This window comes from Carlito syrichta, unplaced genomic scaffold, assembly GCF_000164805.1.
Source record: "Carlito syrichta isolate Samal-C Ts95f unplaced genomic scaffold, Tarsius_syrichta-2.0.1 Scaffold135578, whole genome shotgun sequence".
Classification (NCBI taxonomy): domain Eukaryota; kingdom Metazoa; phylum Chordata; class Mammalia; order Primates; family Tarsiidae; genus Carlito; species Carlito syrichta.
Genome location: NW_007079674.1, coordinates 441,090 through 461,501, shown reverse-complemented (window position 1 = coordinate 461,501; position 20,412 = coordinate 441,090). Strand labels below are relative to the sequence as shown.

At 43.0% G+C, this 20,412-nt stretch overlaps 3 protein-coding genes across 3 annotated transcripts in view; 1 reads left to right on the top strand and 2 right to left on the bottom strand.

Moving 5' to 3' along the window:
• The window catches only part of MAPK1IP1L (mitogen-activated protein kinase 1 interacting protein 1 like), an 11,059-nt gene extending 10,918 nt beyond the window's left edge, over window positions 1-141 (bottom strand). Inside the window, exon 1 of the mRNA XM_008049407.1 lies at window positions 38-141. The gene's annotated coding sequence lies outside the window, so the exon portion shown is untranslated. The remainder of the gene's footprint in view (window positions 1-37) is intronic.
• A 5,737-nt stretch (window positions 142-5,878) lies between these two features.
• Window positions 5,879-16,555, bottom strand: SOCS4 (suppressor of cytokine signaling 4). Its single transcript, XM_008049405.1, has 2 exons — window positions 15,820-16,555; window positions 5,879-7,865 (listed from the first exon to the last, which is right to left on the bottom strand). Exon 2 carries the CDS (start codon window positions 7,771-7,773, stop codon window positions 6,448-6,450), a length of 1,326 nt encoding a protein of 441 aa, XP_008047596.1. The 5' UTR covers window positions 7,774-7,865; window positions 15,820-16,555; the 3' UTR covers window positions 5,879-6,447.
• Window positions 16,556-17,376: 821 nt separating this feature from the next.
• WDHD1 (WD repeat and HMG-box DNA binding protein 1) overlaps window positions 17,377-20,412 on the top strand; it is a 65,541-nt gene continuing 62,505 nt past the window's right edge. Inside the window, exon 1 of the mRNA XM_008049404.1 lies at window positions 17,377-17,454. Within this exon, the coding sequence (XP_008047595.1) occupies window positions 17,378-17,454 (77 nt within the window). The 5' untranslated portion in view covers window position 17,377. The remainder of the gene's footprint in view (window positions 17,455-20,412) is intronic.

The window sequence follows — 20,412 nt, the reverse complement described above, 5'->3', positions numbered from 1 at the left end:
CCGCCGCCCGACCCCGCTGGCGCCGAAGCAGCCTCACCCGGCGGATCCGAGACGATGGCTGGGTCCAGAGCGGCGACGGGCTCGGGACGTGGTGCTAGGGTGGGCGCAGCCTGACAGCGAAGCGGCGGACGGCGGCGACGGCGGCGCGGCTCCTCCCGGCGCCGGAACCGGAAGCGCCGCCGCCCCGTCCCCCGCCGTGCCGGCCGCGGGCGCCCCCGCCGGTTCCCGGCGGTACTGCGGCTGCTCCCGGCGTCCGCCCGGCCCTGTCCCGGCGGCTACCGCGGCTCCCCGGGCTCGGATTCTGGGCCGCGCCCCGGCCGCCGGCGGATAGGACACCGCGGGTACCGCGAATCCGGGGCGTGCGCTCCGATCCCGCCGGGCTGGGCAGGCTGCGGGCGCGTGGCGTGCGGGCGGGCCCCGGGAGCCGGATCCTCTGCGGAAGCCGGAGCGCCGACGTCTGGCTGTGGGGGGCACGCGAGGGGCGGGGCCCATCGTTGCTCACCGCCCTCGCAGGTGCTTCTCGCGCTCATTTGAGCACGATCTGTGTGGCAGAGGTGGGGCTTCTCGCGGCGTTGCGTAGGCCGGGCTGGGGCTGCCCTCCCGCCTCGACCCCCGGAACGCCGGGGCTGCAGGCCTGAGCCCCCTGCCCGGCCCCGCTCTGGAGTAGACACTAGGTGCCGGCCGGGCCAGGGCTGGCGACGGACACCGCCCGCCCTGAGCAGTCGGGCCCGCGGTGCCAGACAGGCATGGGCGGTGCGCGCGGGTGTGGCTGCCAGCCTCGGTGGAGGGCCTTTGGAGGGCCTTCGGCGGGCCGGTGGGTGCTCGCTGAGTCCGGGGCTTCCCAGAGGAAGCCATGTCTGCACGTGCCCCGCCGCGCGCGCCACTCTTGCCGGAGGAGCCGTGGAGGCACTCCCGACACGCACGCCGGGAGGAAAGGGCACGGGCCCAGGGGGAGACGGAGTCCGCGGGGCCACGCCGAAGCCCACCTGAAGCAACGGGAAGTCAGGGGTCCGGCCAGGTTTAAAATGAGGTCTCGCGCACCCGTCTTCTGCGCAGTTCCGACTTTAGAACATTGCACCCCAACGCCGTGTCCCTTGGTCTTCCGGCGGAACCTGTGCCCGAGTGGCGTGCTCCAGCTCCTGCCTGCGACCAGCACCAGCAGCGCGGGGTTCTGGATTCAGGCCGCCTCTGCCCCACGTGAATTTCTGTGCGGGCAACCTCGGCTTGGGAACCGACCCCACCTAGCATTTCTCATCGCCGCGGGACAATCTGAAACCCAACCCGCCAGCCCCCACCTCTCGCCGGTGTCAGGTTTGCAGCGGGACTCGCTTTCTCGCCTTCTCCCTTCCTGGGTCGTCCGCAGGCGGCTCACCCCAAGTACTCATCTTGCGCACGAATCACATCTTTGCTTCTAGAAGACCCACACGCATACACCAAAAACGGGAGCGTATTATACATTAGAGAGTGCAAGAATATCGATTTTTTTTTCAGATTCTAAGCTGAACGTGTGAAGGACGTTTTAAAAACAAAACACAATGCCTCTGAACTTTACATATGAAGTTTTAATTAAGGAAATGAAAATTTATCCAGATCAATTTATTTGAACTCACTTCCAAGAAGAAACATTCAGTCAACTTCAGGATTAGAAATAAAAGTGGAAACAGCCTACTACTTTTGGGGCAAGGAGCAGATCACACAAGCCTGATTGGCCAGAGTAACGGCTATGTGAAAAACTCTTATATTCAAGTATATATCAACTCATACTTGGCTTATACAGAATTTACCCAATTCCAGCAAAGTCAGCATAGTTTGAGTAAACCTCGAGTTTTACACCATGTTTCTCAAGCCTGAAAGCTTAGATTTGATTACAACCACAGCAAAAGTGATTATCTTTATTTCCTGCAAATGTAATCAACTTTTAAAACGTCAGGCAAACAACAATTTTACATAGACTTTATGAAGGATAGGAGGAAACTGCAATTGTTCATCTAATTGCAGAGTCTAAACCATAAATTTCAATTGTACTGTTATCTGTTAAATCAAGCCAAGACAGTCTATTACAGACTAAAATGGATGTGATTCTGCAGGGTTCACTAAGGAGATATTTTGAAAAATTATCACATTAGTAGTACTCAGTGACTGTACAGCAGTTATTTTTTATTCTTTTATAATCAATATTTTTTATTATGATATTGTGGGGTACAGTTAAGGGTTAGGTATACAAATATGCTTCGTTCAGGCACCTTGTTGATACAGCAGTTATTTTTAAGTATGCTCCAAGGTCATCTCTTATTGAAGAATTAACCAGGAAGTCAAGTGACAAGTAATATGACCTACGTTTTATAGAAAATGAAGGCAAAGGAAGATTTAGGACTATTCTTTCAAAATTAGAAAGTAAATAAAAGACTTCAGCCTTATTTAAAGTAGGATTCATGTGTCCTGAATCCTTTTCCATTGTGTTATATCCATTAGTCTACATTTCTACTTACAAGGCAGTCTATTTTAAAACGTTTCATATCCGATAGTTTTAGAATATTGGACTCCTATATCACTGCTCATTTCCAGCTGACCATTCATTAATAAAGAAAAGAAAAACCCTTTGTGCTTTCTGATCTTACCTTAGAAATAAAGAAGAATGTAAAACTGATTGTTAAAAAAAGTTGTAAAGGTTTTTTTCCCCCAAAGTAGAAACAATAATTTATTTGACTTACCATCTTTTATTCATTTGAGCACTAAATTACCTAACATTACAGAGGCTACTTTACATTTTACATTGTTTTCCTGTGTTGTCTTCAGGAATGCCTTATGTAAATTTGCTTTCCTATGAAATTTGCTCCAGAAAACCAATATATAAGCTGTTTATTGAATTCTGATTATAGATAAAATTGACAAGAAATACTTTTAATGAATAATGAGAATATAAGAGTGAGATCTCAAGGTTTTTCTTTCATAGGAAGGAAGCACTCTATTACGTGCATCTATAAACTAATCCAAACTTCAGAGACAGGAAGCTGATAACTTGATTTATCTTCTTAATGGCTCTGGCTTATGAATAAATGATAATGGTTTATGTATTTTTCTCATAAAAAGAAATGAATTTGTATAATGATGAGTCCTATTTGTCACATTTGTTCTACTTTTTAAAGAATTTCTAATTACTAAGACATTCTTTATATTATTTATAATAAAAGTCAAAACTTTAACGGAAAGTCATTCTTTGACCACAGTTGGCCATTAGCTGGAATTCAGGAAAGAACACAGGTTTGATCACCAGATCAATAAATATAGCCACAGGCTGACTAAAAGCTTCCTTTAATCTTCCTCCTATTAGGTCCTTTCTTTAAATTAAACCATTCCCTCTATGAATTATTTAAATCAATGGCATGAGTATAGAAAGACCACATATGTTTCTTCATACAAAAATGCTCAAGGAATCTAAAAAAATCCATTCAGCATATTTCAGGAATTATACTATGACTCAAGATTCTGTAGGTTTAAAAAAAATTGGGGGAGCGGGGTACATCCTGGAAAGCTTCAATGAAAAACAAAAAAGTCCAAGTTTATTTCCTGATTAGCCCAGGATGATTCCCAAAGCGCAGTTAAGTGTCTGGTCCAGACTGGCTTTTAGCAATTAAGTAGTTCCCTTTCACTGTCAAGGCTTTTCCCTGAGGTAATGCCCAAGTTCCCAATTTTAATATTTTATCTTATTTCTTTTAGCTCCATCCTTTCACCAATAAGCTCTACACATTTCTACCCTGCGGAATGCTTTCTCAACTCTGGAATTTATACTTTTCAAAAATCTTCCTGATGTTCAACTTAGAGTTACAAATACAAAATTTTACCGGATTTAGGTACATTTATATTTCTCTACATTGTTCCTCTCAAAATTTACTCATTTTAGTTATATAGCACAATTAATCTGTTTCTTACGAGTTAGTTCTTCCAAATGTATCCTCACAAAGAGACATGGGGGTAACCTTTCTAAATTCCAATCCCTTAGTGTTTAAAAAAATGATTACTGTTCTTTTCCCTTCCTGGTAAACAATTCCCTTCTCAAATCTTTATATTTCTACTTTCCAAACTTCTTTTCATTGTAGCAAATACCAAAGGAAAAATACAAATCATTTCAGAGTGAATGAGTCTCTTCCCTGTTCTCATGTATTAGATCATCGACTTCAAGGCTACATATATGGCAGTATTGTAAAAGTGTTAATAGCTGTTAATACCTTGAAGTTGAAAAAAATAAAAAAGCCAGAGAAAAGAGATCACAACCAGTCTAAATTCTATGAAAAGCTATGCAGATCTTGACTTTCATATAAACACTAATTTTTTACCACTATAAAAAAACAACATAATTATATTTCATTTGTCTTTATAAAACTACCACTTAACAGCATATTCGTAAGCTAGTCATCCCTTAGGTTTTTCTCTACTGATAAAAAGTTATTCTTAAAAGAAAAATATTTAAAGTAATTGTTTCACAGAAACAGAAAATCTTATCAAATTCTGATAAAAACTATAATCATGGGTAGAAGTCTTACCACACTATTAAGTTTCTCTCATCAAAAATGGGTATTTAGGAAGTGAGATACAGATTAATAAGACAATCTTCTCAGTGATCTACAAAGGCGCCGCAATAAAGATGAGGTAGTATAAGACTTTTCTACCTTTGTAAAAGGTAAATATCATCTTTAGAAGAGATATTTATCCTGACATGGTGTGGTGATATCCTGAGCCTCATCACTGCTGAGAGAGGTGCCATTTTTATAGCGACACCTCATTGAGACCAAGACAATCTTGAGATCACTGAGGAAAAAAATACTAGAAGATATGCTGATAGAGATTCTCCTGATTTAATTTTCTAATAATCGCTAACAGCTTATTTTAAAGCTATCATTGAAAAATGCCATTTTATGTTAACAGCGTAACTGCAAGATAAGTGCTACTTCATGTAAAGGCAACTATAGTTAAGAAACACTTCTAACCTGGAAAGTGTTGTTTGATTTCTTTCAATCCAGGTGAAGCAGTTTGCTAATACAGCTAAACTAGCATCAAGAAATCAGTTACTATATTAAAAATGCCAATTTGTACAAAGGGTTAGACAGCTCATGGAAGAAAAACTGAACAATCTGTCTAGATTTATTATTCACCGATCCTTAAAAAAACCTTAGGATACCACTTCATTTATCTTTACTAGTTACATTGGGCTAATGATATAAAAATGCTGCCCAGTTCTTGGGATAGTAAATTTAAAATATTGCTGCTTTTGTTCAGTACTGTTCTCTATGGCATAAGTCATGTAGTTGTTAAAAGGTTTTCCTTTGTTTGGAAGCCAAATTATAGACTTAAGTTAATTCTGAAGACAGAAATAATTACTTGGAACCTGTAGATCAAAGACAGTATTCAGTTTCCTGAATACTAGCTCTGTGTTTATTTCTTGAATCTTTGCAATTTAAAGTAATGAAAAATTATTTAGGTTCTCTTTGGTTAGCAGTGGAAATTTGTGGCAGCTTATCAGCTGTGGAGTTTCCCCAGAGTAACAGGCTCAGAGTTTCCATAAAAGGGCTAAGTAGAAGTAACCGTTCACAATACAGAAAAACCCCACAGTTGCTTCAGCACTTTAGTAACTACTAGCTATTAATAGTGTTATCATTATTTTTAAAGCTTCCAGTAAGAAAGGAACAACATTTATGTTTTGAAGATGTTTTCACTCTTCTAGGCTAAGAGAAAGACCTATTTAGGAATGACAAATGATCCTGCCACATTACAGAATAAATGTACCTCTAGAATGTTGTTTTCATTTGATTCTCAGTGACCAGATTAATCAAATTTAGTAATCCTGCTTTATAGTTGATATTCAAAATCAAAACACATCAGGTTTAGCTTTAAACCATTTTGTACCTTTAACATTCATATCAACAAGTAACAAAAGTCAGTTACATAAGTATGAATGGTGAATTACAACGCTCAGTTTTACTGAAAAATTTTTAACTCAATGAAAAGGGGGGTAAGCAAACTGCATTTTATGTATAGGAATACTGACAGCATAGATTAACAAAATACAAGTAGGAAAGGAAATAAGATCAAATTTTAAAGTAAAGTATGAAAATACAGAATATTCAAAATGTTTGTAATACCTACCAAATCATATTTGCATATGATCCAAATATGCCTGGATCATATATAAATTAAGGAAAGAAGAAGTACAGAATCTACAAGGTGAAAACAAAAACAAAACACCCAGTTAAAAATATCTATTAACCTCTAGTGTATAACCTTAAGCAGTTAGTGTATCATAAAAAAAAAAAATCAACGGATCTAGAATTCGGGCAGAAGTTTATTTTGAACCCCACTGCCTTTGTAGAAAAACTCAAAGTGACATAATAAGAAAAATAAAATATTAAATGAGAATATGTCTATAATCACCCCCACGCTCCAATCCTTTTCCTAGCATTGTTGCTGGGGTGCATCAATCCTGAGTACTCTGACTTTTGATTTATAATGATATTCCTTCAGATATAATTTCATAGAAGAAGGAATTGGAAGGGCATCTATACCATCATAAGTCGTACAGTTACAAATAACTGTTCTGCATATATGCTGCAGGGAAAAGGGGAAGGTCCGAATTAAAGGGGTGGATAGCAGTGGTTCAAAGAACATACAGGCGCTTGGGTCTTTATAGTGTTCTAGAAGCCCAGTAATGTCAGGAGAATGAAAGACACAAGGATCATGTGCATCAAAGCTAAAGTTGTGATTCCACTGTTCAATTCTAGCATGAAGTGAACGACTGTAGCGCCTAAAACTAACAGAGAATAAATAGTCTTCCTGTGCCGAGTCTCGGAGTAAAAAAGTCCCCTCTGGTTTTCCTTCGAGCAGAGCTTCGGCTGCATATTTATCCATAACTCCCCAGTAACATGGATTGTTATTGATCTGAAGGAGGTCTGGTACAAGACAATGGACATAATCAATTTGGGTGTGGTACTTAGGAGGTGTTTCCAACTGCAGGATTTCATCATCCAATTCCCATTTGGGTTTGTTTCTTTTTCTGGAACTTGTGCAGAGTGTTATAATTTCATCATCTGAATCCATATCACTATCTTCTATACTGTTATTTGAAACCAGGTTCACTGCAGAGCCAGCCATAGGGCCTCCTCTACACAAAGCATTGTTGGTGGTTATGGCACAGGGCTGAACATTGGTATGTGAGAAACAGCTCATATCTTCTTCCAGGCTTCTTCTTTGTTTTAGCTGACCATCCCTCAGCTCACTCTGAGACAAGTTTGTGCTTACCCACTCATCTGACTTGGGGTTTATGGGGGCAGTATGTCGTTTGATAAAATGCCACCTAAGGGCTAAATCTGATCGAGGTGGGAAAGGACACTTATCTAGCATGAGTTCACTGATATGAATTTTCCTTTTAGATGGAAGCCCTGGAGAGTGCCGACTGCTACAATTCTTTATTGGAAAACACTGCCCCACAGCATCTTGCAGTTTCTGTTTCAGAGATCGGCCTAAAAATCTATGCCCACAGGAGTGATCTAAGTCCAGCTCAATGGATGAGCAGCTGTGCTTCCTTTCTTGGCTCCTTAGAGAAATTTCAGTTTTCTCTACAGCATTCACTGATTCAGCATCTGAACAACTCTCACTCTTTTTGGACCAAGATAACTTCTTTCCACTCCACACATAGCCATCCTTTCTGTCAGCACTTCTGCTTCTACTAGTTTTGGGCCTCACATCTACATTTTTACTATTATTTTCATTATTTTCTGCCATTTTCACAAATTATCCACAAATTCCAGTGTTATAAATACTGCTTCTTCAGTTTTTCCGGCAGGGAGTTTCTTCTGGGTACCTTCTGGATGTATCTAAAGAAAAAAAAAGTCATTAACCATTTGTCACTCACCTTGTCTAATTTATAAATCAATTAGACACAAGATGAAAAATCACAATTAGTGCATGAAAAAGGGAGTGTTGGAAATGTTGGAAGACAGTCCCAAGACTAATGATTTATAATAGTGCCAAGGATTCAAGAGTCTGAATTCCTTTCCCAAAGCTAATTTTCAGTGTGGCTCAGAAGAAGTCAAGCCTCCTCTATCAACCATAACACATGGTCAAATGTGAACAATTTCTAGTCTTGAAGTATACCTTATGTCCATTTCTCCTTTACCATATATTTATTTTTGAGTTGGAGCCTCACTCTGTTGCCCAGGCTGGCATGCAGTGGCATGATCACAGCTACTGCAGCCTCCAACTGCTAGGCTCAGGTGATCCTTCTGCCTCAGCCTTCCAAGAAGCTGGAACCACAGGTGCAAGCCACCACACCTGGCTACTTTTTTGATTTACTGTAGAGACAAGGTCTCACCAAGTTGCCCAGGCTGGACTCAAACCTCTGGACTCAGACAACCCTCTTGCCTCTGCCTCCCAAAGTGCTGGGATTACCGGCGTGAGTCACTGCACCTGGCTCCTTTACATTTTTATTTCACAGCAGACTAGTGAATTCTTTGTACAAATCTATAAACTAGTGTTTGAAAACCACTACTCTCTATAGTTCCTTCACTTCTCTCTCCTTATTTCCTTTCCTAATAATTAAAGTATGAACAATAAAGTTGTAAGAATTTATTAAACAAATAATCACCATCAAATAGCAGAAATATCCAGCAAGCATTTCCAATGCAGATGTTGTCAACTCATTTCTTTTTTTTTATAATATAACTGCTTTTGTTTATTTTATTTATTTATTTATTTATTTATTTATTTATTTATTTAGAGTTGGAGTCTCACTCTGTCGCCCAGACTGGAGTGCAGTGGCCGCTCCCGGCCACCGCAGCCTCGATCTGCCGGGCTCTGGCGAACCTTCTGCCTCAGCCTTCCGAGTAGCCGGAATTACAGGCATGCACTACCACGCCCGGCTAATTTTTTTGATTTATTGTAGAGATGAGGTCTCGTGCCCAGGCGGATCTCGAACCCGCGGGCTCAGGCAATACACTCACGTCAGCCTCCCAAAGGCGTGGGATTACAGGCTGAGCCACCGAGCCCGGCAACTCATTTCAGTAACAAATAAACTTCATATCAGCCTAGGCAGTTTTTAGAAAATACAGAATTGGAGAATAATTTGGCATTGTACACATTCTTAATCATTTATGCATTTTTGATCATTTGAAAACAAGCAGATCAATTTCTACAGGGCACTGCCTTTCCTATGAAATTGGCAAAACATTCCGATTATAATTAAGTTTCTGATTGGTCAGAGGAACATGAAATATCCCAACAGTCAAGTAAATATCCATAAACACTTGCATCCATTTTCAAAGTAGTAGGATTTGAAACAAGCATCTATATTGGCAAGTATGATTGGCAAGTGCTTCAAAGTATGAACTAATAAAAAAGACTTGCCATTTAAAGAGCTCCATCCCTAAATACTGAAAAGTATCTGGTGGTTATTTTTATTACAGTTGACCCTCTGTATCTGTGGGTTCCCCATCCTTGGATTCAATTAACCACGGATCAAAAATATTAGAGAAAAAAAGTAAAAACAACAACAAAAAATACAAACTAAAAGCAATACATTATAACAACTCTTTACCAAGTATTTCTATTTTGTGTTAGGTATTATAAGTAATCTTGAGAAGATTTAGAGTATATGGGAGGACCTGTGTAGGTTATGTGCAACTATTACTCCATTTTATATTAAGGGACTTGAGTATCCATGGATTTTGATATCTGCAGGGGTGCTAGAACCAATCCCCCATGGATACTGAAGGACAACTGTATTTTGATTTGGTGAGTTCATTGGTATATAATCATTTAAAATCCACAGAGTTCATTATTTCTTTTCTTTTTTTTGAGTTGGAGTCTTACTCTGTCACCCAGACTGGAGTGCAGTGGTCGCTCCCAGCCACCACAGCCTCGACCTGCTGGGCTCCGGAGATCCTTCCGTCTCAGTTTTCCAAGTATCTGGAACTATAGACGCACGCCACTAGCAAAATTATTTTAATTGTTATACTCATAAAGACTAAAGATGTGTTTTTGTTTGTTTGTTTTGAGTCAGAGTCTCACTCTGTTGCCCAGGCTGGAGTGTAGTGGCACGCTCATGGTCACTGCAACCTTGACCTGCTGGGCTCAGGAGATCCTTCTGCCTCAGCTTTCCAAGAAGCTGGAACCACAGGTGCACCACCATGCCTGGCTAATGTTTTGATTTATTGTAGAGACAAGTTCTCATTAAGTTGCCCAGACTGGTCTCAAGTCCCTGGGTTCAGGTAATCCTCTCACCTTCACCTCCCAAAGTGGTGGGATTACAGGAGTAAGCCACTGCGCCCGGCAAGATGCTTTTTTAAAAAGGTACTTTGATGTCTTACCTATACATGCAAAATGGGAATATAAAAAAGTGCAGGTTTATCAATCTGACTTAGTCATTCTGGATAACCTATCATTAATTCTTGATATTTTATACAAACTTTGTATAAATGAGGTAGAAAAGGATACAAAATAAGGTGGCTTTACCACCAATTACATGTGATACAGAAATCAAAGATGATAATTTGAAAGATACTAACAAATTAGAGAACTTTGATGGTAGCTGCAAAGTTTTTTTCTTTTCTTTCTTTTTTTTTAAGACAAAAAAGCTTTGGCTCTTGATTCAATATTTAATTTTTTATGAAGGTAGGCTATGTTACACTGCCTTGGGGAGTACACAGTGACATCTCTTTTTTTAAATTTTTAATCATTATTTCTTAATGAGCAAAAGGCAAATATCTAAAAAGCAAGTTCACATAAAAGCTTTTTCAAGAAGACAAGTTCCCAGAATCTGTCACTATTTGGTCCCAGGTTCTACCACAAATTGCAATGACAGTAATAACAGAGTGATGCACCATGTCAATTTTCACTAACAAAAGATTTAAATAATATTTAGTTAGTTCTATGGAATAAGGCTAGGAATGATTTAAATTCAAGATTCCTATATAAAACAATTAAAACCCAATAGTTAAAGGGTTCAGCTTCATTTATCTGGAAAATTCATTATGATGTTAGATATAGATGATAGGGAATTCAAAATTTTCTATGATGTTAATAATAAAGCATTACTGTATATGTTATTCACTGAACTACTTATGTATACAATGCTGATATATATCTTAGACCACAATTAATGTAAATAAAAAACTGAAATAAATTTGATCCTATAGAGAATCATTCAGTATACTACATGAAGAATTCATAAATTTTTTATTTTTTTTGAGTTGGAGTCTCACTCTGTCGCCCAGACTGGAGTGCAGTGGCACGCTTCCCAACCACCGCAGCCTCGACCTGCTGGGCTCTGGCGATCCTTCCACCTCAGCTTTCCGAGTAGCTGGAACTACAGGCACACGCTACCACGACCGGCTAATATTTTGATTTATTGTAGAGATGAGGTCTCGCCAAGTTGCCCAGGTGGGTCTCGAACCCGCAGGCTCAGGCAATCCACTCACCTCAGCCTCCCAAAGGCGTGGGATTACAGGCTGAGCCACTGAGCCCGGCTACCAATTTGTTATTTTGGTAGTAATTCAGCCCTGGGCCTTTTCCTACTAAATCCCAGAGTTTTCCTGCCATAATCCTCTCTAAAACTTGAAAGCATTCTGATCAGTCTGATAATTGAGTTGGATTCTGTAGAAACATTCAGTCCCCACAAACGAAATTTACTGGGTAGCTGACAATAGACAAACTCCTTGGAATGTTAAGGAAAAAAAATGTGAAGATGAGTTTGTTCACATGGTAGAATCTCTGAACTGAAAAATACGTGCTTTTCTCAATACAAAAGCAATATAGGCTCATTTCCCATTACATATTTTAAAGTATCTTCTTTTTTCATGCTACTGAGCCAGGGCTCATGGGACTTAGTAATTTTAAAAAAGGAGTCATTGATTTACTACCACTGTACCCTCCTTTCCCTTTTCTTCCCACTTTTTTCCACTTTCTTTCCTAATTATAGTTTGCTTATGCCAGTGTTCCCCAATCTGTACTCTTGTGGACACTAGTTCTGAAAGGTGTTAATACTATTCTGGAGAAAAAGTAGTTCTCTTATTAAATACATTTGGAGCCGAGTGCTGTGGCTCAAGCCTGTAATCCCCAGCACTTTGGGAGGTCGAGGCTGCTGTGGCTGTGAGTGTGTCACTGCCCTCCAGCTTTGGCGATAGTGAGACTCTGACTCAAAAAAAAAAAAGAAAAGAAAAAGGAAAGAGGAAACAAAGCCTACATATGAGGCTAGAAAATCTGCACAAAAATATGCCTTGAAAATCTGAAGTCAAGGAGGCTATAGCACCTCTGATATACCATAAAGCACTTTATATTACTGCTGATATTAAAGGTTCTTTTTAAAAAGTTCTATATTCTTTAAAAATATTATAGATGTTTTCATCAACAAGGGTACCTGCATAATGAACATTTATATACCTAATTCTGAATTGTACCCCACATCTTTGAAAATAAATAAATAAATTTATGGGTGTAAATAACCAAATTTTTTTTTTTTTAGTCGGAGTTTCACTATCACCCAGGCTGGAGTGCAGTGGCACAGTCACAACCACTGTAGTCTAGACCTGCTGGGCTCAGGTGATCCTTCCGCCTCAGTATTCCAAGTAGCTGGAACCATAGGCATGTGCCACCACGCCCAGCTAGTTTTTTGATTTATTGTGGAGATGAGGTCTCACCAAGTTGCCCAGGTTGGTCTCGAACCCCTGGGCTCAAGTAATCCTCTCACCTTGGCCTCCCAAAGTGCTGGGATTATAGGTGTGAGCCATTGTGTCTGGTCCAATAGCCAAACTTTTCTTTTTTTTTTTGAGCTGGAGCCTCACTCTGTTGCCCAGGCTGGAGTGCAGTAACACACTCACAGCCACAGCAGCCTTGACCTGGTTGGCGCAGGCAATCCTTCTGCCTCAGTCTTCCAAGTAGCTGGAACTACAGGCACACACTACCAGGCTTTTTTTTTGATTTATTGTAGAGATGAGGTCTCACCAAGTTGCCCGGGCTGGTCTCGAACCCATGAGCTTATTAGGCAATCCTCTTGCCTCAGCCTCTCAAAGTGCTGGGATTACAGGCTTGAGCTACTGGACCTGGCCAGCCAAACTTTTTTTTTTTTTTTGAGTCCGAATCTCATTCTGTCGCCCAGGCACGCTCACGGCCTTGATCTGCTGGGTTCAGTCGATCCTTCCCCCTCAGCCTTCCAAGTAGCTTGGAAATACAGGTGTGTGCTACCACACCCAGCTAATATTTTGATTTATTGTAGAGTTGAGGTCTCACCAAGTTGCCAGGGATGGTCTCCAACCCATGAGCTCAGGCAATCTGCTCATCTCAGTCTCCCAAAGTGCTGGGATTATAGGCGTGAGCCACCACACCCAGCCCAAACTTTTAATGACAAAAAATTTGTACTTCCCAGACCAGGCTCAGTGACTTGGTGAAACCTCAACTCTACAATAAATTTTAAAAAATTAGCCAGGCATGGTGGTGTGTGCCTGTAGTTCCAGCTAACTGGAAGGCTAAGGCGGAAGGATCACCTGAGCCCAGCAGCTTGAGGCTGCGATGGCTGGGACCGTGCCACTGCATTCCAGCCTGGGGACAGAGTTGAGACTCCAGACTCAAAAACAAACAAACAAAAATTTGTACTTCCTTGCAAGCGAATTTAGGAAATCAACCTTAGAAGTAGAAGGCAAAGTTTGTTTTTTTTTTTTAAATGGGTTACAGATTATTCTTTTCATAGCTTTATGACAATTACATATGCTTATATTTAAGGTTGTGTAGCAAGTTTCACTTATAAACCAGCAAAAGGTGACTCTAGTCTTAAATAAAATCACTTTTATGTCCTTTTATGTTTTACTAAATCCTAAGATTTGCGACAACAGCTGTGATTTGGAGAGTCAGTGCGGCACACTATCTTGGATTAGGGGAAAGATCTGGCTTTGACATTTCTAGCGCTGCATTTGGTAGGTGTGTGACTGTAGATAAATCACAACCTTCCTGAGTCTCTGTTTTCCCATCTATCAAACATTTATTATCTGTATCTTGCTGTGGTAAGGATCTAGTGTCAGTGTAATACAAGAATCAAATACTGCCTGTCTTTAGCCAGGGGACCTGGGTGGCTGGGAGTACTGGTAAGTAGGAGACCTTCTGCTGTATTGCTTTTTATAGTTACCCAGTTTACGCATATGCAGGTATCACTGACCCAAAAATAAACTCAATAGGCTAGTAAGTTTCAGAACACATTGAGAGACATAAAAATCCTCAGATTTCTAACCTCCCTTCAATGTTGTTTTCTCAATATTTTCAATACTTTGGTCTCCTAAGCTATTGTTACACTCTCTTCTAGCCTTATCTTTCTTCACAGGACTAATGATTTTTACATTAAGTACATATGTTACTAAAAACTATCTTTTAAACTTCTTCCATAAGCCAATATAGATATATCCTCTTAGCTAAATTCTGTAAGCTTACACGACATTTATATAAATAATACTACCATCGGTAGAAAGGCAACTTGTCCATGTTTTCTCACCTAATTGCCCTTGAGACCAACAATATTTGTGGGCCTAACAGTACTATGAGTGTCACAACAGTGTAAAGCTAACTAACCTTCACTGCAACTGAATCTGTGACCCTAGTATCATCTTCAGCCAGTTCATTCAGCTACTTGCATCTATAAGATATATACTGATAATGAGGAATAAACGCATTTGGGAATTTTTTTTTTTTTGAGTCAGAGTCTCGCTCTGTTGCCCAGGCTGGAATGCAGTGGGGCGCTCATGGCCACCACAGCCTCAACCTCCCAAGCAGCTGGGACTACAGGTAGTGAGTGCTACCATGCCTGGTTGATCTTTTTTTTTTTTTTTTTTTTAGAGACAAGATCTTGCTATGTTGCCCACCCTCTTGCCTCGGCCTCACACCCAGCCCTTTTGGAAAATTTTCACAGCCACATCTGTGACACAGCTATAATGATTTCTTTTTAAAAAGCTATGTGATCATATTAACCAGATAATTTTGCTAATATTTAAGTTACACGTGATTCAGTACCGCACTATCATCTTGTACATATTATTTGAATATCTATTTCCCTCAACAAGATCATGAGCTCACTGAAGCCTTTACAGTTTGCAGGCATTAGACCAAAACAAATGGAATTTGAAATTATACTAGCAAAAGCTATAATATTGGACAATTATTTACAAAAACCCCACTTTAAACAAAGTCAAATACCCACCTAAATACCCACTGATAACATGAGGCATTAGTAACAATTAGTTTTACACATCCATGAGTATCTCCCATGTACTTTAACAAGCAGATGGAGGTAGGTATCATCTCCATTTTAGAATGAGGAATTCGACTGAAAATAAAGAAGCATGTTCAAGGTCACGAAATGGGTCAGAGTCAAAATTAAAACCTAGGACTGCTGAACGCCAAGGGTCAAGCTCTTTCCATATGTGTGAAATATGCAGAGGAAAGTTTCCTTTAACCTATGAATCAAATGGCTTGACTAATAAGAGAAAAAGAGAAAGCACAGATGTGTGGATACCATTTGTAGCTTTAAAGTCACAGGTATTATAGATATTACAGTGAAGCATTTTTGTAGCCTTAGCTCTTGTTCCAACTCTTCTAATGCTTTGCTCTGAAAAGTACTAAACTAAGATCTCATTATGATTTATTCAATGCAGAGACGAACCGTTTTGGAATTCATCTTGAACCCCATACTCTAGCCAATGATATTAAGTTACTTGGACAAAAACATTACAAATCAGTCTAAAATGACTATCTCCAAATAAAAGTAGATCACTCATAAAGCATCATCTCACGTACCTTCGCTCTTGTGGAAAATCAACAGTAAGTTATTTTCCAACAAATCCTAAATTCTTTTTAAGCCAGTCATTCTTCCTCTTCATTCATGTACAAATCTCAGCGTGTAGCAAGCCTATCTGGAGCCCCAGGAATAAAAACAACACCTCACACAAGGCCACCACGGTTAAAAACATCACGGTTGGCTAAATGTGCGCTTGTAACTTTCATGATGGAATTAGACGGAAAACCCTCTACAACAACAAAGCGTCTCATTTAGGCCATAACATAAAGCTGATTGAGACTGGAAGGTGAGTACCACCAAAGCCCAGAAAAATCTTCCAAGACAAAATACTAACGAAGGATACCACTGTGAAGGCTTGCTCAGAGCCTGGCCTCCCAACATGGCGAACGTGAAGACACAGGAAAAGCATACACTAAACGACCAAGTCTTCAGCAGGGACTGCATAGACCAACCGAAGTACTCAGCAACAGAGTGTAGTTCTAGCTGTTCTTCAGGACCTAAGCGTGTTCTTCAGCAAACTTTCGGTGGGCTCTGAGAAGGCAAGCAGAAACCACTTCTTCACAAGGGGTGGGTATCCAGACAGAACTGGCAGGAATACGCAGGAAGGCACACCCTCATCTCCAGGGACCGAGAGTGATCAGCCGGACCTGCAACCGAGTCTTTCCTCCAGGATCTCACGGGAGTGACGGGTGAGGGCCCTAAGGATGCTGAGACAAGAGACCCGCAGAGATCTCGTCTTCTTCTTCTCTAGAGAAGATGCCCGGAGGCGTCTCTGCCGGCCCCGAGGAGGGGCTGACTCCGGACAGGGTCGTCCGGGTGAAGCCTGGAAGACGCGAGTCAGACTCCGGCCTGGAGGCCGGGCCGCGCGCCCGTCCCCTTCACCTCCCAGAACGCGGTTTCCCGGGGGCTGTCCGCACCACCGCCGCCATCACCATCGCCATCACTCTGGAAACCGGCCCGGCAGCTCCTGCACCTGGCGAGGGTCCTACCGGGCGGACGCCTTCCCGCAGCCCCCGCCCCGCTCTCGGCGCCCGGTCCCCACAGCAGGCGTCGCGGCCATGGCCGCCGCCGGCTCCCCCCGAGCCGCCAGCACTTCCGCGTCCGGCCCCCTCCCTTCCGGCCTCGCGTCGGGCTCTCCAGGCACCGGCTCTTTGGCCCGCGGAGGGCGCGCGCGTGACGCCACCACCGCGCGACGTCGGCTGGACTGCGCCGGGATGGGCGGGCCTGCGCTGGCGCAGTGCGGCGAGCGCGCCCGAGCGCGGGAAGCGGCTGGGCGTGCGCTGGCTACCTTTCCTTCCGCGGCGCGGTGGCTCGGCCACCCGGGGAGCCCTCGCCTTCGCTGCCCGCGCCTCCCCGGGAGCAGCGTGTGCCCTTCCCGGCTTGTCGTGCGGCAGACCCTCCACCGTGTCCCGCTGGTGCCACTCGGGGGACACGGGGCTGCGGAGAGCGCGCTCAGGAGGAGACCTGGCTCGCTCCGTCCCTTTCAGCCTCCCTGCCTCCTCTCGTTTAAATTAGGGAGACGAGCTTTTCTACGACGCTTCGGAGGGCGGAGGGAAGATGCCGGCCACCCAGAAGCCGATGCGGTACGGACACACGGAGGGACACACGGACGTCTGTTTTGACGATTCTGGGAGGTAAGCTCCTTTGAGAAGCAAAAAGAATGCTGCAGGAGTAAATGGTAACATACGTATTATGTCATATCATATTAATTAATTTATTATTATTATATTTTGAATTGAAGTCGCACTCTTGTCGCCCAGGCTCGATGGAGTGCAGTGGCGCGCTCACGGCCACCACAGCCTCCACCTGCTGGGCTCAGGCGATCCTTCTGCCTCAGCCTTCCAAGTTGCTGGAACTACAGGCTCACGCCACCACGTCCGGCTAATTTTTCTGGTATATTGTAGAGACGTGGTCTCGCCAAGTTGCCCGGGTGGGTCTCGAACCCGCGGGCTCAGGCAATCCCCTCGCCTAGGCCTCCCAAAGTGCTGGGATTACAGGCTGAGCCACCGCGCCCGGCCTATTATTTATATTTGAGTCAGAGCCTCTGTTGCCCAGGCTGGATGCAAGTAGCACGATCACAGTTCACCGTAGCCTCCACCTCCAGGGCTCAAGCTGTTCTCCTGCCTCAGCTTCCCTGGGATTACAGGTGCGTGCCACCATGCCTGGCTAGTTTTTGTATTTTTTTGTAGAGACGAGGTCTCGCTATGTTGCCTAGGCTGGTGTCGAACTTCTGGGCTCAAGCATCCTCCTGCCTAGGTCTCCCAAAGTGCTGGCATTACAAGTATGAGCCTCCGTGCCAACCCTTATTATTATTAACCTTAGGGGTACAAGTGATTTTTGGTTACATGAGTGCATTCTATAGCGGTGAAAAGGTCTAGGCTTTAAGTGTACCCATCACCCCTCCTAGGGCACACTGTATCTGACAGGTGATTTTTTCATCACCCCCAAAATATTTATTCTCATACATGGTCATATAGCAGTCAGCCGAGAATGACTCCTGCAGATTTAGGGCAATGCTGTTGAAATCTAAAATGACACATATATTTTATTAGATTTGTTCTTTGATTTGGACTGTCACTGTAGTTTTAATATATCAAAAAAGTTAAACTCTTATTTCCAGAAGAGTTGGAAAGATGCTAGCTTCTCCCCACACTTTCCCTTCTCTGCATTTCACAATATTAATTTTGTCAGATCACCAGATACTTCAGCTGGACACTTTCTTTAGATTGCTTCTGTTTTCTGAGTGAATTGGGAGCAACGTCATTTGTTGAGAGTGGGGAGGAGGTGAAATATATATATATTTTTTTGAGTTGGAGTCTCACTCTGTCACCCAGACTGGAGTGCAATGGCCGCTCCTGGCCACCGCAGCCTCGACCTGCTGGGCTCCAGCGAGCCTTCCGCCTCAGCTTTCCAAGTAGCTGGAACTACAGACGTGCGCTACCATGCCCAGCTACTTTTTGATTTATTATAGAGATGAAGTCTCACCAAGTTTCCCAGGTGGGTCTCGAACCCACGGTCTCAGGCAATCCACTTACCTCAGCCTCCCAAAGGCGCGGGATTACAGGCTGAGCTACTGAGCCCGGCTATATTTCTTTTTTAATTGGAGGCTCACTCTGTAGTTTAGGCTGGTATGCAGTGGCACACTCATGGACACTGCAACTTTGACCTGCTGGTCTCAGGAGATCCAATCTTTCCGCCTCAGCCCTCCAAGTAGCTGGAACTACAGGCATGTGCCACCATGCGTGGCTACTTTTTTTGATTTATTGTAGAAATGAGGTCTCGCCAAGTTGCTCAGTCTGGTCTCGACCTGTGGGCTCAGGCAGTCCTCTCACCTCAGCCTCCCAAAGGGTGGGGATTATAGGTGTGAGCTTCTGCTCCCGGCCTGAGGTGGAAATTTTAAGTGAGAGGAGAATATGTTAGATGTTAGAAGAGAGGGAAAGTTGAATGGACCAGGGAAAGGTGGTTGGATGCTGGGCGTGTCCAAAGGCTACTTTGGGTGGTCATAAATTTGTGACTGGGTGAGGTGGCTCATGCCTGTCATCCCAGCACTTTGGGAGGCCGAGACGAGAGGCTTTCCTGAGCCCAGGGGTTTGAGACCAGCCTTGGTAACATAGCAAGACCTCATCTCTACCAAAAAAAAAAATATCCGGGCATGGTGTCGCACACCTGTAGTCCCAGCTACTCGAGAGGCTGAGGCAGAAGGATTGCCTGAGCCCTGCAGGTCAAGGCTGCGGTGGTCATGATTGTGTCACTGCATTCCAGCTTGGACCACAGAGTAAGACTCCAACTAAAAAAAAAAGTTTAAATTAAGACTAGTTAACCTGCTTGTATGTTTTCTTCTAACCTTGTGTAGCTCTGGGAGTAGAAACTTAATAATAGGCAGAGAGTTGGATTTAACCAGGGTTTAAGTTTTATCAGGTAACTATGATAAAGTGGTGAGGGTCCAGGAGACTTGAGGCTCATACAAAGGGCTAATGTTAATGACTGACTATGGAATTTAAGCCAGATTAGGAGGGACTAGAAGGACTGGAAGGGAGAGAGTGACACTAAAAAGATCTTTTCAGTGGATTGTGGATCCTAATACAATTTAAAAAATGGTTGGGTTGGGTGCTAAAGGTATAAAATACACAAATAAGTTTAAGTTTAAGAATTGTTGAAGTTCAGATTATGAAATAGTTAGGAGACTGGGGAAGACAAGGTCTGGGTTATGACTGTGACCCGAGGTGTCTGAGGTGGAGGACAAGCAGGAGCGTCAGAAGCTTTCATCCACATGGTTGTTGAAAATACCAAGAGTGATGACAAGGATCGTGTTGTTGGAGAGAGAATACGCATGATCCAAGTGCTGACATCCCTAGGAACAGGCGTGTTCCTCTTTAGGAATCTGTAGATGGCAGAGTTTCAGCCGTTTTTTTTTTTGAGTTGGAGTCTCACTCTGTCACCCAGACTGGAGTGCAGTGGCCGCTTTTGGCCACCATAGCCTCGACCTGCTGGGCTCCGGCGATCCTTCCACCTCAGCCTTCCAAGTAGCCGGAATTACAGGCGCGCGCTACCACGCCCGGCTGATTTTTGATTTATTGTAGAGATGAGGTCTC